This window comes from Narcine bancroftii, chromosome 3 (genome assembly GCF_036971445.1).
Source record: "Narcine bancroftii isolate sNarBan1 chromosome 3, sNarBan1.hap1, whole genome shotgun sequence".
In the NCBI taxonomy this organism is placed as follows: Eukaryota; Metazoa; Chordata; class Chondrichthyes; order Torpediniformes; family Narcinidae; genus Narcine; species Narcine bancroftii.
This window is the reverse complement of record NC_091471.1, coordinates 320,157,115-320,171,935: the sequence shown is the minus strand read 5'-3', so window position 1 is coordinate 320,171,935 and position 14,821 is coordinate 320,157,115. Positions and strand designations below refer to the sequence as shown.

At 48.3% G+C, this 14,821-nt stretch overlaps 1 protein-coding gene across 1 annotated transcript in view; it reads left to right on the top strand.

Moving 5' to 3' along the window:
• The window catches only part of LOC138759084 (protein kinase C beta type-like), a 226,664-nt gene extending 216,456 nt beyond the window's left edge, over window positions 1–10,208 (top strand). The window contains exons 15-16 of the mRNA XM_069928963.1: window positions 1,897–2,037; window positions 9,046–10,208. Of these exons, the coding sequence (XP_069785064.1) occupies window positions 1,897–2,037; window positions 9,046–9,204 (300 nt within the window). The 3' untranslated portion in view covers window positions 9,205–10,208. The remainder of the gene's footprint in view (window positions 1–1,896; window positions 2,038–9,045) is intronic.
• The last annotated feature ends 4,613 nt before the right edge of the window (window positions 10,209–14,821 follow it).

The window sequence follows — 14,821 nt, the reverse complement described above, 5'->3', positions numbered from 1 at the left end:
TCTTGAATGTGACGAATCAGGGTCAGGCAGCTCCATTCCAAGTGGACATTCTTCACTAACATGTACCTGCTTTGATCACAAGATATCATCACATTTGCAAATAGAGAATCAGGTGAAAACCCTGCTGTGTATCAAAGCTTCCAATGGGACCCGCTCCCCAACCATTGCTGTATCTCGAGATCAGTGCTCCATCTTTTCCTATCAGGCTGATGTCAACCAGTTGAAAGGCTTGTGTACGTCTGCTGGGAGGATAGTGTGTTTACTGCTCAGCCACCATGGGTTAATTTTACAAGTTCATTCCCGGTATGGTTACAGTCAACACAACTGCCTTTCTCATTGTTGAATCGGCGTTTTGTGAGCTCAGACAACGTTACAGCTCCAGCACATGGGAATTGTCACAACTTACATGCTTCACTCATGGTGAAACCTGTGAGTTGGCCCAGTTCTGCATGGGTTTGAAAGTGGAGGGAGATCAATCTACTTTGCCAACTCAAAGGTGAGACATTACAGGGGCTACAAGGGACATCACCAAATGTTGGTGTGACAGTGGTTTAATGAAGGAACAGAGATGGCAGAGTTCTCCTGCCACCCAATTACACCCAAATAACTGACGCTCCTGGTTGGCTTCGAATGATGGGAGGAATCTGGAGCCCCTGGATAAAACCCATGCAGTCATGGGGAGAATGCCTTACAGTTTAATGGCCAAGGACAGTGAACAACAGCCCTGAGGCAGGTGAGCAGTAGACAATGCTGGTGTAGGACAGGACCAGATGAGGGAGTTGCCAAAAGAAGAATAAAGGTAGAATGTGGGCTGGTGACATTCAACAAACAAAAGCAAAAGGTCTTTTCATTTGAAGGACGCTGTAAGTTTGCAGTAGAGATAGCAAAAGTGAATTGCTCCTGGCTGTAAGTCAAGATTCCAGACCACCAGAATACCACCCATTCAAGGGCAAGTGGTGTTGCAAAATGGGAAATAGAAGTCCAATTGCATGCTGAGAGAGACAAGTCGTAGAAATCCCAACAGCTTGGACTCTGGTATCCACAAGATATAGAAGCAGAATGAGGCCATTCAGCCCATTGACTTTTCTCCACTATTCAAATCATGACTGATATGTTTTTCCTTTCAGCCCTATTCCCCTCACTTCTCCCCATAACTTCTCCCTATAACCTTATAGATCAAAAATATCAACATCCTCTTTAAATTTACCCAATAACTTGGCCTCCACAGCTGTCTGTGGTAAAGAACTCCACAGATTCTCCACTCACCGACTAAGGACATTTCTACTCATCTCCATGCTAAGACTGGTCCTGGACTCTCCCACCGCTGGAAACATCTCCATGCCCACTCTATTGAGCCCTTTCAACATTCAGTTGGATTCATTGAGATCCCCCTCATCCTTCTAAACTCTTGTGAGTATGTTAACCTTTGGGAAATCCTGCACTAGGGCCCCTTAGAGCTCTGATTTCTGATTTTGTTTCTCCATTTAGAAAAGACTACTACTTTATTCCTTCTACCGAAATGCACGACCATGCACTTCCCTACACTGTATTCCATCTGACACTTCTTGGCTCATTCTCCCAACCTTTCCAACCCCATCTGCAAATTCCCTGCTTCCTCAAAACTACCTGCCTCTCCGTCTGTCTTTCTACCATCCTCAAACTTGGCTGCCAAACCATTAATTCCATCATCCTTGACTTTACCTTGACTTGAAATCTTCCCTGTTGCAAGGTAGAGATGTATTGTGGGACTAGCTTATGCAGAGGTAATGAATCATTGTGGGACTTTGCCCTGTCCCGAGGTAGAATCCCAGAATGCACGGGAGAGAGGTCAGCTGAGATAGGTGAGCTGATCATCTCCACTGCTACTTATTTTTGTCATCTCCTTTCTGATTGCAGCTTTTAACGAAGCATCCAGCTAAACGTCTGGGCTGTGGACCTGAGGGAGAGCGAGACATCAAGGAGCATGCATTTTTTCGATGGATCGACTGGGAAAAGTTGCAGCGGATGGAGATCCAGCCTCCGTTCAAACCGAAGGCGGTAGGTTGTTCTGGCTCTCCCTCCCAGCCCCTGTCTCGGTGAAAGATTGGGATCCATTGGCCGTGCAGGTGTTCATGCGGTGTGGCCTCACTGCCAATGTTGGTGAATGTTCCCTTCCCAAGTAGCCAGAACAGGCCACCACAGTGGTTGTGGGTCATGGACATCAGTGAACCAGACGGGTTGTTAGGACAATCCACCGGTTCAAAATGGCTGAGGAAAGATTTTATTTTTAAATTATAGATTTAACAAATTATTTGAACTGAAATTCTCCACCTGCCATGGGTGGGATTTCATCTCATGTCTTAGGATCACTGGTCTAGAACTGTTGGCCAGTAATTTTATCAGTACAGCATTGTGCCCCAGTTCAATTGAGGAGCTTGAAGGGTTGGATGAGAGAACCAGAAAAGGATCCAACATCTTGTGTCAGGGAGGAATTGCCACCCACATCATCACTCCAAAATAGATCTGTCAGTGTCCCAGTCAATTAATGCTGCCAGTAAGCATGCGTCATTCTCCTGCCATGTCATCTGCAGCAATGCATCTCTGGCATAGACTACTTGACAAGCATACACCTTGTGACAGAATCCACAACAAATAGATCCAGACAAGTGCATGTCCCATCAATACAGCAAGACCATCAATACAAGCCAAATGCATCCTGGAATCAGCAGGTGATTTAAACCCCAGGTGGGGAGAGCAAGTTCGTAGATGGAGTGAGATTGTTCTCTGCTTTGGAGATCCTCAGCCCCTGTCATGCAGCTTGGGGGTCAGTCCTGACCAGGGTGTTGCAGTCCCATCCTTGCAATACAAATGCCATTATTACACAGAAATACCTTTAGGGCCCTGGGATTTGGGAGGGATAGAGGTACAATTTGGATGGCATGGTTGGTGTAGTGGTTAGCGCCAGGCTGTTATGGCACCAGCGATCGGGTCTGGGGTTCAAATCCTGCGCTGTCTGAGGAGTTTGTACATTGTCCACCTGTGTCTGTGTGGGTATTCCCCAGGGGCTCCCATTTCCTCTCACTGTTGGAAACACACTGTCAATGTAGGTCAATTGGGTGTAATTTGGCAGCACAGGCTCAAGGCCCTTTGGCCTCAACTTAAATTTAAAAAGAATTCAAGCAGAAGGACATTTGCTTCTACATGGAATTGGTCAAATCTGAGCATTGTTGAGTGGGGACATTGTAACTTTATACATTTGGTTAACTGGTTTGGAGCAGGTATCCTGATTACAGAGATCCCTGCCCCCCGCCCTGCTCAGCACACAGCCAGTTAGATTAGACATCCTAACCCATCACTAGCTACTCTGCCCACATAAGCACCAATCCTCTTCCAGTCCAATAATCTAAAGTTGACCTTGGTCAGTTCCCAGCTTTCTCCAGCAACAACCATTGGATATTTGGCAGGGTTAGCAACCTCACTGTGGATCTACAAGGCAGATCCTGGTTCTCTCAGATCTCAGCCCCTGAGCTTGGGCAGGCAGTGATGACTGCATCACTATGTCCAAGGAAACTCCAAACTGGTGACCAAAAGTAAAGGCCTGCAGATGCTGGAAATCAGAGACAAAAGCATAGAATGCTGGCAATGCTGCAGCCAGGTTGCTGTCATCAGAACTACAGCAAGTCAGAGAGAAATCATGGTCTGGGTTGCAGGACTGTGACTAGAAGGAAGGAAAAATGAAAGGATGGAGACCAAATCCTGCTTTCCTAGTTCTTGTGGAGGATCATTGACTTAAAATGTTGACTCTATCAGTTTCTTCAGTTGCTGCTTGACCAGCTGTGTATTTACTCTCTGTTTTTACTTCCTTGTGACCTTGTCTGTTTGTATCTCCGTGTATATATACATATATTGTATTTCTTGCTCAGGCTCTCTTTGTCTCACTCTTTCTGCCTGCAATGTTATGGTTATTTTGGAAGAGAGGAGATGGAATTTGGAGGGACTGGATTCGAAGAAACCAAGACATGTGGAAAAGGCCTTTGTTGTGGCTCATTGGAGCAGTGGGTTGGGAAGAAGGTTGTAGGAATATGTCAGTTGTTGTGTTACAGAATCAAGTTGTATAAGTGGGGAAGGCTGGGTGTGATTGGATGAGAAGGGGAAGGCTAGGTGTGATTGGATGAGAGGGGGAAGGCTGGGTGTGATTGGATAAGAGGGGGAAGGTTTGGTGTGATTGGATGAGAGGGGGAAGGCTGGTGTGATTGGATGACAAAGGGAAGGCTGGGTGTGATTGGATGAGAGGAGGGAAGGCTGGTGTGATTGGATGAGAAAGGGAAAGCTGAGTGATTGGATGAGAGGAGGGAAGGCTGGGTGTTATTGGATGAGAGGGGGGAAGGCTGGGTGTGATTGGATGAGAGGGGGAAGGCTGGGTGTGATTGGATTAGAAAGGGAAAGCTGAGTGATTGGATGAGAGGAGGGAAGGCTGGTGTGATTGGATGAGAAAGGGGTGTGATTGGATGAGAGGGGGAAGGCTGGTTGTGATTGGATGAGAGGAAGGAAGGCTGGGTGTGATTGGATGAGAAAGGGAAGGCTGGGTGTGATTGGATGAGAGGAGGGAAGGCTGGGTGTGATTGGATGAGAGGAGGGAAGGCTGGGTGTGATTGGATGAGAGGGGGAAGGTTTAGAAGGTCCCAAGAAAGTGTCTGAGGTGACTGATTTAGGAAAGAGCAGAGTGAGGTTGGAATAATGGAGAGTGGTGAAGGGAGAGTGACAGTTGTGAGAACAGGAGATGGAGGGAGTCAGTTGCTGTGGAGGAAAGGAACTAAATTGTTCTTCTGAAAAGTATTTGCAGGAAGGTAACCAAAGCAGACAACTAAAACTGATAAAGGATTAATGATGGGGGCCACAGGAAGTACAGTACACAAGAGTTAAAGAAATAGTGCTGTTTTGTACATAGACAAATGAACAAAATGTGTTTCTCCTTAATGTAGTATAAATGATGTGGTTGCTTGGAGATTTTGTTGATTTACTGTTTGAATGAATGTTTTGTAAGAAAAATAGAGAGTATGGGTATGAGGTAAGAAGATTTCCATAGGTCAACCAAAACCAACATTGCGGGCTGAAGGGCCTGTACTGTGCTGTCATTCTATGTTCTACTGCTGTGAATTGATCATTGATCACTCCCTTCTGCCTTCTGACATTTGCTGGGGTTTACCAACTCCTGCCTTGGTCACTGACCCACCATCATTTTACTTCCCTTGTTTCTGCATCACATTTCAGTTCTCCATTCCATCCAGAGCCACTGTCCACTGGTCACTTCCCAAACTCCACAGGATAATCGCTGCCTCTGCTCCCCCAGTATCTGTGGCTACTGGGAGGGGGGGGGAGCAGAGCCATTGTGGGACATTCCACACCTCCTCAGGCTCCCAGGAAGCTGCTCCACACATGGAAGTTGGAAGTTCTGGGGACTGCCCCACACATAGGATGGTTGGAGGTCCAGGAGGCTGCCCCACACATGGGGTGGTTTGAGGTCCTGGGGACTGCCCCATACATGGGGTGGTTGGAAGTTCTGGGGACTGCCCCAAACATGGGATGGTTGGAGATTCAGGGGACTGCCCCAAACATGGAATGGTTGGAGGTCCTCGGAGCTGGGCCCCACTCATGGGGTGGTTGGAGGTTCTGGGAGCTGGGAGCTGCCTCACACATGGAATGGTTGGAGGTTCTGGGGACTGCCTCACACATGGGATGGTTGGAGGTCTGGGGACTGCTCCATACATGGGGTGGTTGAACATTATGAGGACTGCCCCACACATGGGATGGTTGGAGGTTCTGGGGACTGCCCCAAACATGGGGTGGTTGGAGTGTCGGGGACTGCCCCACACATGGGATGGTTGGAAATCCTGGGAGCTGCCCCACACATGGGGTAGTTTGAGGTTCTGGGAGCTGGGAGTTACCTCACACATGGAATGGTTAGAGGTTCTGGGAGCTGCTCCATGGGGTGGTTGGAGGTTCTGGGAGCTGCCCCACACATGGGGTGGTTGGAGGTTCTGGGAACTGGGAGTTACCTCACACATGGGATGGTTAGAGGTTCTGGGAGCTGCTCCACACATGGGGTGGTTGGAAGTTCTGGGGACTGCCCCATACATGGGGTGGTTGGAGGTTCTGGGGACTGCCCCAAACATGGAATGGTTGGAGGTTCAGGGGACTGCCTCACACATGGGATGGTTGGAGGTCCTGGGGACTGCCCCACACATGGGATGGTTTGAGGTCCTGGGGACTGCCCCACACATGGGGTGGTTGGGTGTTCTGGGAGCTGCCCCACGCATGGGGTGGTTGGAGGTTCTCGGAGCTGGGAGCTGCCTCATCATGGAATGGTTGGAGGTTCTGGGGACTGCCTCACACATGGGATGGTTGGAGGTCCTGGGGACTGCCCCACACATGGGATGGTTTGAGGTCCTGGGGACTGCCCCACACATGGGGTGGTTGGAGGTTCTGGGAGCTTCCCCACACATGGGGTGGTTGGAGGTTCTGGGGGCTGCCCCACACATGGGGAGGTTGGAGGTTCTGGGGTCTCCCCAAAACATAGAGTGGTTGGAGGTCCTTGGGGCATTTACTATTAATGAAGAGATCCTGGCTTCTTGTCACTTTTCCAGAAGCTCACACCAACTGCCCTGCCTGTGCATTGGGAGGGTGTGCAGGATGTGGTGGTAGTAGTTCTCCATTGATGTCAGCAGTCCATGCTTCAGCCAGACACAGCAAGGGCATCATCTCAGCCTAGGAGATGAGAACTTGGAGCAAAAGTTGGAAGTCTTGATCTTTTCAGATACACAAATGTTTTACTGGTGCATGGGGGGAAATGCGTTGAACTTCATGTCACGCTGTTCTTGGACAAGCGAGATTTATTGGTGGTGTGTCCTACTGTATTGTCTACGTTGGTGAGCACATGAAGCAAGAGTTGGAACTCGTCCCAAGTGTGCACGTGCACCAGTTACCTGTATCTAGCCTGATCTTGGTGGGTTTTTTAAATTTTGAACAGCTTCCAACCTGCTCCAGGTTAGTTTCAGTACAGTATGCAGCAGAAGTGATCCTGCAACAAGGACAATGGAAGGGGCTGTTTTGCTTGAACATATGGCAAGAGTCACAGCTGCCCTGTCGTTGTGTATCAAACATCGAATGTGGATGATTTGTGAAGCGTTCCCACAGTTTTTCTCAGCTGATAGTAATTTGAAAAGTTGTGGAAGGCAGTTGATGCTGGTCCCTGTTTGTCTCCTAATATTGTTGCTCTGTGAAGATCATGTCCACAAGGGACCAGCTCTTTATTTGGTGTTGAGATCCTTTGTGATAACCCTTCCCAAGCCAGACCACAGGGTGACCCTTCACATTCCTGGATCAGAGTTGTCTCTTTCTCAGTGAAGGGCCCAGTTCCTCACAGAGGCCCCTGTTGCCCCAGCTGAGGTCCAGAATCCAACAGAGATCTATCTGCTGCATGGGCTGCTCTTAACTGACATCTAGCTGTTGTGGCCTTGCGGGCATGGAGGGGTTCAAGTTGAGTGGGAGTTGGCCACACTGTCCTTTAAAACTGCCCTGTCATCAAGCTCCTAGCTGACCATCCTCAGCACTGTTCCCTGCTTCTTCATTTCCATTCATCTGTGCTGTTGCTGAGCCTCAGGGAGAGGATTAAGCATATTCCCCACATTCCACAAAGATGCTTCTCATCTCAGTCCTGAGCCACCAGCCCTGCCCTTCATGCTGAGATTGTGGCCCAAGACTCTTCATCCAGGGAAATCCTCTCCTTGTTCCAGGCCTGTCAACCTTGGGAGAATGCTGCACCTTTCAATGAGATCTCCTGTCTCCCTCGACTCCAGAGAGTTCAGCCATAGACTATCAACCCCTTCCTCACACAGCAACCCCCCCCCCACCACCTTCCCCATCCCCACAATCCCCCTCCTCCCCATCTCCCAACCCCCCCCACCCGCCATCTCTGAACCTCCTCTGGCACCTTAACCTTATGAAACCTTTGCTTTCCTCCCCTGCTTTGCCTGAACTTCCCCTGGGAGTTCTCCTGGACACTAAACCAAGCATTGGCTGCCCAGTTTGCTCTGGTTTTGTAGAAATGTTCCTGCTCTGTAAACACACATGGTGGTATTGGAGGACAGGGAGTGCCTGTCCACTGTTCAGAGTACTTTGCTCTCACAAGTCTGGACTTGCTAGAGTGTGGGGGGTGGGGGTTGTGTGGACTCACTATGACCTAACCAGGCTCTGTCAGATCACTGAAATAAAAACATACAATTAATTGGGCTGCTCGTCTTGCTGGGTTGAGGAGGCACCCTTCCAAATGTTGGCCTCAGTGCCTGGCTCTGGCCTGTGCAGGTTTGAGTCCCAGACCCAGACTGGAGAGGGTGTGCTGGAGCAGTGGCCCTTGCTTAAAGTAAGTGAAACGAAGGTTACACGTGGCCCTGGTTTCAAACCTCTGCATGTTGAGTTAAGGTTAGGTACAGTTCAGCAACTCCCCTGGTTAAACTGTTGAATTGTAACATGTGAGGATGGGGGAAACCACACAGACATGAAGGTGGGTTCTGTGGTTGCAATTGGCCACCTGGCTCCTGTACATTTGCAGTAATGAGGGTATTCACTGAGTGGTGTCAAACATGATGTTTGAGGTCTACATGATCTTGGTCTGTGTCAAGTCCACACCGCTCAGGCCTAGGAATGCCCACCCTCCACACCCCTACAAGGCATGGGATATTTGATGGGTTGTGGGTGTTGCTTGCAACACTCAGTGAGTGGCCACACTTACTACCAGTGGCTTAATGAGCTGATGGGCTAACTGTTGTCTGAGAAGTTAAAACAACTCCTCATGTCCCTGTGTTAAGGTGAGGGTAAAGACACAGTGAAATGCCTTCAGGTTTGGGTGTCACAGGCAGGGCTAGGAGGTGAGCCAGGATCATTCTGCAGTCAGGTGTCAGTGAAGATGCTGAGACCCATTGCCCAGTCACCTGTACCGGTTTGTTGTACTAACCCATCTCTCCATCCCAACACTCCATCCCATCACCCTTTCTCTTTCTCCTCCCACAGTGCGGGCGCAACGCTGAGAACTTTGACCGATTTTTCACCCGTCATCCGCCAGTTTTAACGCCACCTGACCAAGAGGTCATCATGAATATTGACCAGGCAGAGTTTGAGGGATTCTCCTTTGTTAACTCAGAGTTTGTAAAGCCTGAGGTCATGTGTTAATCATGTTGGGAGAAGGAATGAGGGGACGAGGGGCAGGACTCGGACACAGCGTGAGCACCGAGTCCCAGATCGCACGGCATGTTCAGAGGCTGTTAATTTTCTGCAGTGTTTTGTTGCTTTGCAACTCCCCCAAAGCATGTTGAGAATGCAGTACACTTCATCCGTCATCCTACCAGGGCTCAGAGTGGCCACACTGTCGTCAACAGTTCACGCCACAGATGTTCCCCTGTATTCAGTCTGTGTGAAAATGCTTTTCTGTCTGATTATCCAAAACTAGCCTCCAGTTGATGAACTGGCTCCGTCCAGTGACTTCCCCGTTGCTGAAACACACCAAGGTAACCCCACTACCCCATAGAATGAGACTCCCTCTGACCTTCACTGTGGCTTTGGGAAGTTTCCCCGTCCGGGGAAGTGTTCATTAAACCGGTTTCAGACGTCATTTCCCTGCAGCTCATGAAAACATGTCAAGGTCTTTCTAAATGTTTGATGGCCCTCGTAATGTGATCTCAGAGGCTGGTGTAATTATAATTATATCTGAATTGAACTGTATTTGTGAAATATGCTTGTTTTTAGAGGAGCTAGTGCCCGTACACACCAATTAAACCCTCCCCTGCCGTCCCCATGCTGAAACCCATCCCCTTCCCCACTGAGACCCATCAGCTCCCCCACTGACCCATCCCTTCCCCTAATGACTCGTGCCCCCCCCCCCCACTGCCACGTCCCTCCCTCTCTCCTCCCAGACCCATCCCCTCCCCCACTGACGTACCGCTTCCCCGCTGACCCCCTTGCAAATCCTCTGCCCTCTCACCGGCTGAGGCTGCCTTCGTGTTGCACCCTTTAGCAGAGTGCTGGCATGTTTAAAGTGAAAATTAAACTTTGCAAGACATTTTACAGTCGTGAAGTGCATGCCTGTAGTTTCTCGTGTGTTGCTAACAGTGCCTGCCATTGATGTGCCAAATCTTTTTCAAGTCTTGATAAACAATAAAGAAAATTGCATCAAATAACTAGCTCTGTGCTGCCTCAGTCACCTGTTTAATATCACTACATTCTCTGCTTTTTTGGTTTTGGAATTTTCTATGGTACAGAAAGGAAAGTTAATTAAATCTGCCTGAAATAGACATCGAGTGCTTATCGGAAGGTGCCTGTGCTATCAGCCTGGAACAGGTCACCTTGCTATTGTATTCATTCTCATTTCTGAAACACCTCTTCCATTTTAATCCTTTCTTCACAGCATCATTCAAAATGCAAAGTGTGCCAACTAACTGTCCTGTGAGAAGGACTGATGGATGGAGACACCATACAAGGTTGCCTTTCTGCCATCTGATCTGTACTAGCTCAGTATAGCAGCCATGCATCCTTTCCAACCACTCCTTTCCCCCATAGTCCTGTGTGTGGACCCTGCAGAGACCTTCCACCCCTGCCTCACCCTACACTGGCACTCACTGGCCATACAATCCCTTCAAAGGGAACAGCTTTTCTTCTCCTTCTCCCTTCCTCCCACCCCACCCCAGCCCCCCACATCCTCCTCTGTTCTGAAGGCAACAACTCCATTGACTGATAGAGTCTCTCCTCTCTGCAGTCGTTTTACTGAAGCACTTCTCCCAAAGCCATTGTATCTGTTCTGAGTTCCAGCTCCTCGAAGCAGGGAGAGTAACAGGGTTTGTGAAGGTTCATGGGGCTCCTGTACCCTGAGCCAAGACCCCAAGATCTCTCAAATAATCTGCACATTGTCCCCTGATGTTTATTTTCCATCCTCATTCTTCACACTTCCCAACATTTCCCCATCCCTTCACTCACTGAATCCATGACCGTCTGCCTCACAGGTTACCATGGCTCATTTGAATATTTGGAAATATTGCCCTGTCCACCCAAGTCTAGATCATCCACTGTGAGGAAGAGCTGTATTCCTGGAACAAACCCCTGGAGAACACCTCTTGACCCTTTCCTCGGAGTGAAAGCAAGCTCCTGCCACCACGCTTTGCTGCTTGTCACAAGACAATTTTCTCTCCGTCACCACAGCACCTTTATTACTTTGTACCTTTCTTGCATACCTTTGGAAGTCTACAGATCCAATATTAAGTACATTTTCTTCTTTTTCCCCTTCAACTAACTTTATTGAAAAACAAACCTGCTCAGGGTGGATGTGTGAAAGATACCATCCCCCATGAGCTTCCCTGGTTCCCCAGTCACCTCACTGCTGATCATTCTCTGATTCTGAACAGCATCATTGTTTGCTGAATGTTCCCACCACCAAGGTAAACTTCACTGCCAATAAGTGACTGGGTTTGTCCCCACCTTCTTCTGAGCCTTCGAGCACTACAGCACAGAAACAGGCCCTTCAATCTGTGCCGAACTCAGTGGCTTCGTGGCTATAACCATGCCTTTGCAGGATCAGAGTTGGAATCCTGTGCTGTCTCTAAGGAGTTTGCACGTTCTCCCCATGTCTGTGTGGGTTTTCCCCAGGGGGCTCCAGTTTCCTCCCACCATTTGAACACCACATGGGGTGTAGTTAGCCGGCACAGACTCATAGGCTGACATGGCCTGTTACCATGTGTCTAAATTTAAACCATTATTCTGCCCTGTCCAACTGAGCTGTATCTGGACCATACCCCGCCATCCAGGTACCAATCCAAACTTTTCTCAAATAATTTGCAACATCCCCATCCTTAAGTGAGGGTTGATGTTTGGGTGATTACCAAACATGCCTTTTCTTCCCAGACTTCTCTCCTAGGAAGCATGCCATTGGAATCGGGATTTATCTGCTTCAAGAACAGCAAGCCTTTCTTGTAGCTCCTCATTGCTATTTGTTAGGCCTTCAGGATCTCACCCACAACCTCCTCAGCTGCAACTCCAGCATCACCTCATCTGCGACACAAGTGAATTCCTTTTCTTCTTTCTGATCAGCTCTGCCCATCCTCCTCAAATTTCTATGTCCATAGAGTATTTTTGGATTCTTTTACATTTGGTGTTGGTCTTGCTCGCTCTTCACCCGTCTGCACTTTCTGGAGCCTCTCGCAGTCCCACTTGAGTGGACAAGGTGATATCTTCTCTGCTGTGGTCTGTCACTGGTCACTTGGTCACTGTCTTCATGTCCCCATCCCTCTCCCTGATAGAATGTACCTGGACAGTATCACCTCCCATTGTTCCAAACATTGATCCCAGTTTACCAAGACCACTTCCGGCCTGGTTCTAGTTTAACTTCACTCCTCCACATGCCCATTTTACCATGTATTCCTCTCCATAACTTCCCAAGCTTGATAACATAATCACTGGAATTCAGGTCACGAGCTAATCCATGTTAAATCAGTACCCAGGCAGGAACACTGCACTCATGCAGTAAGTAACCTTTCTCCTAATAAACTTGCTCCATTATCAAGGGCTGTCTCTTAATCTGCTGCTGAATAAAGTTTAACTATTGAGTTATATGATCCTCAAAAAAACAATACTTTCAGTAGTTAGCGTCACAGCACAGAAAAGGCCCTTCGGCCCAACTCACCCATGGTGGCATTCTGGACTAGTCCTGTTTGCTTATATTTAGTCCGTATCTATCCAAGCCATTGCGATCAATGCAACTGTCCAAATATCTTCTGACTGTGTATTTATGCCCAGTCATACACTTTACCCTGGTAGCTCTTTCCGGAAAGAGACCCCCTCAGATCCTTCTTCCCACTCACAATGAAGCTATGCCTTCACTTGGGAAATCATTTTCTCCATCCCATCGTGATTTTAGAATTGTCTACAGGGTTTCCCTCAACCTCCTGATCACCAGGGACCCAAACTGACTGATCTTCGCTGTGCTGAGGTGAATTAGCTTTTCAGGTAGTGAGGCCCAGGTGATCTGTTGTGACAAAAGGGTCAATCTTGCTGCATTTCAAACTCGAGCAGAGGTGAGATTACCCCAGGAAAAGCTGGTTTATTCTTACAGCACCAAACGTGTGTGCATGACATCTTGAGAAGGGGAGGGGCTGTACATGCCAGGAGTAACCCAATTGTTACTGTTGGGAAACGTGAAATGATGGGGAAAAGTAGCAATCACATCACAGACAATCACACACCAAGAGTCCCATCACAAACCATCAATCCCCAACAGTCCCATCTCAGACCATCACTCACCAACAGCTCCATCATAGACCAACAGTCCCATCACAGACCATCACACATCGACATTCTCATCACAGATCATCACTCATAAACAGTCCCATCGCAACACATCCACAGTCCCATCACAGACCAGTACACACAAACTATACCATCACAAACCAGTACACCAACATTCCCATCAGATCATAACTCACCAGCAGACCATCACTCACCATAGACCCATCCCTGACCATCACTCACCAACAGTCCAATGACACACCATCACTCCACAACAATCCCAATACAGACCATCATTTAACAACAGTCCCATTACAAACCATCACATACCAACAATACCATCACAGACCATTACTCACCAACTATCCCAACACACTCAATCACTCACAAACTGTCCCATCAAAGCCAACTCTCACCAACAGTCCCATCGCAGGCCATCATTCCCAACATTGCCATCACAGACTACCAAATCCAACAGTCCCATCACAGATCATTGCTCCCCAATAGTCCCATCACGGACCATCACTCACCACAGTCCCATCACTGACCATCGCTCAACAAGATTCCCATCATAGACTATCACACACCAACAGTCCTATCACAGGCCATCACAATCAAAAGGTGCCACCACAGGCCATCACGTACCAACAGTCCCATCATAGATCATCACTCCCGAACAGTCCAATCACAGTATATCACACAGACCATGGTCTCATCACAGACCATCATTCACCAAGATTCCCATCACAGGCCATCAAACATTAACAGTCCCATTATAGACCACAACACACCAACAGTCCCTACACAGACCACCACACATGAACAGCACAATAACAGACCACCACACAACAGTCCCTACACAGACCATTATATACCAACAGTCGCTGCACAGACCACTATACACCAAAGGTCCTTACACAGACCATCACACATCAACAGTCCCTACACACAGCATTAAACACAAACAGCCCTATTGCAGATCACCACACACCAACAGTCCCTACACAGACCACCACACACCAACAGTCCCTACACAGACCATTATACAACAGTCCCTGTACAGACCACCACACACAAATCCCTACACAGACCATGATACATTGACAGTCCCTACACAGACCATCACTCACCAACAGCCGTATCACAGACCACCACACACCAACAGTCCCTACACAAGCAACCACACAACAACAGCCCTATCACAGACCACCACACAGCAACAGACCCCACACATATTATACAGCAACAATCCCTGCACAATCAGACACCAACAGTTCCTACACAGTCCATAATGCACCAACAGTCCCTAGACAGACCATCACACACCAACAGTCCCTTTACAGACCATTATACACCAACAGTCCCTTCATAGACCATTATACACCAATAGCCTTATCACAGACCATCACTCACCAACAGTCTCTGCACAGACCATAATACACCAACAGTCCCTACACAGACCATCACACACCAACAATCCCTACACAGACTATTAAACACCAACAGCCCTATCACAGAT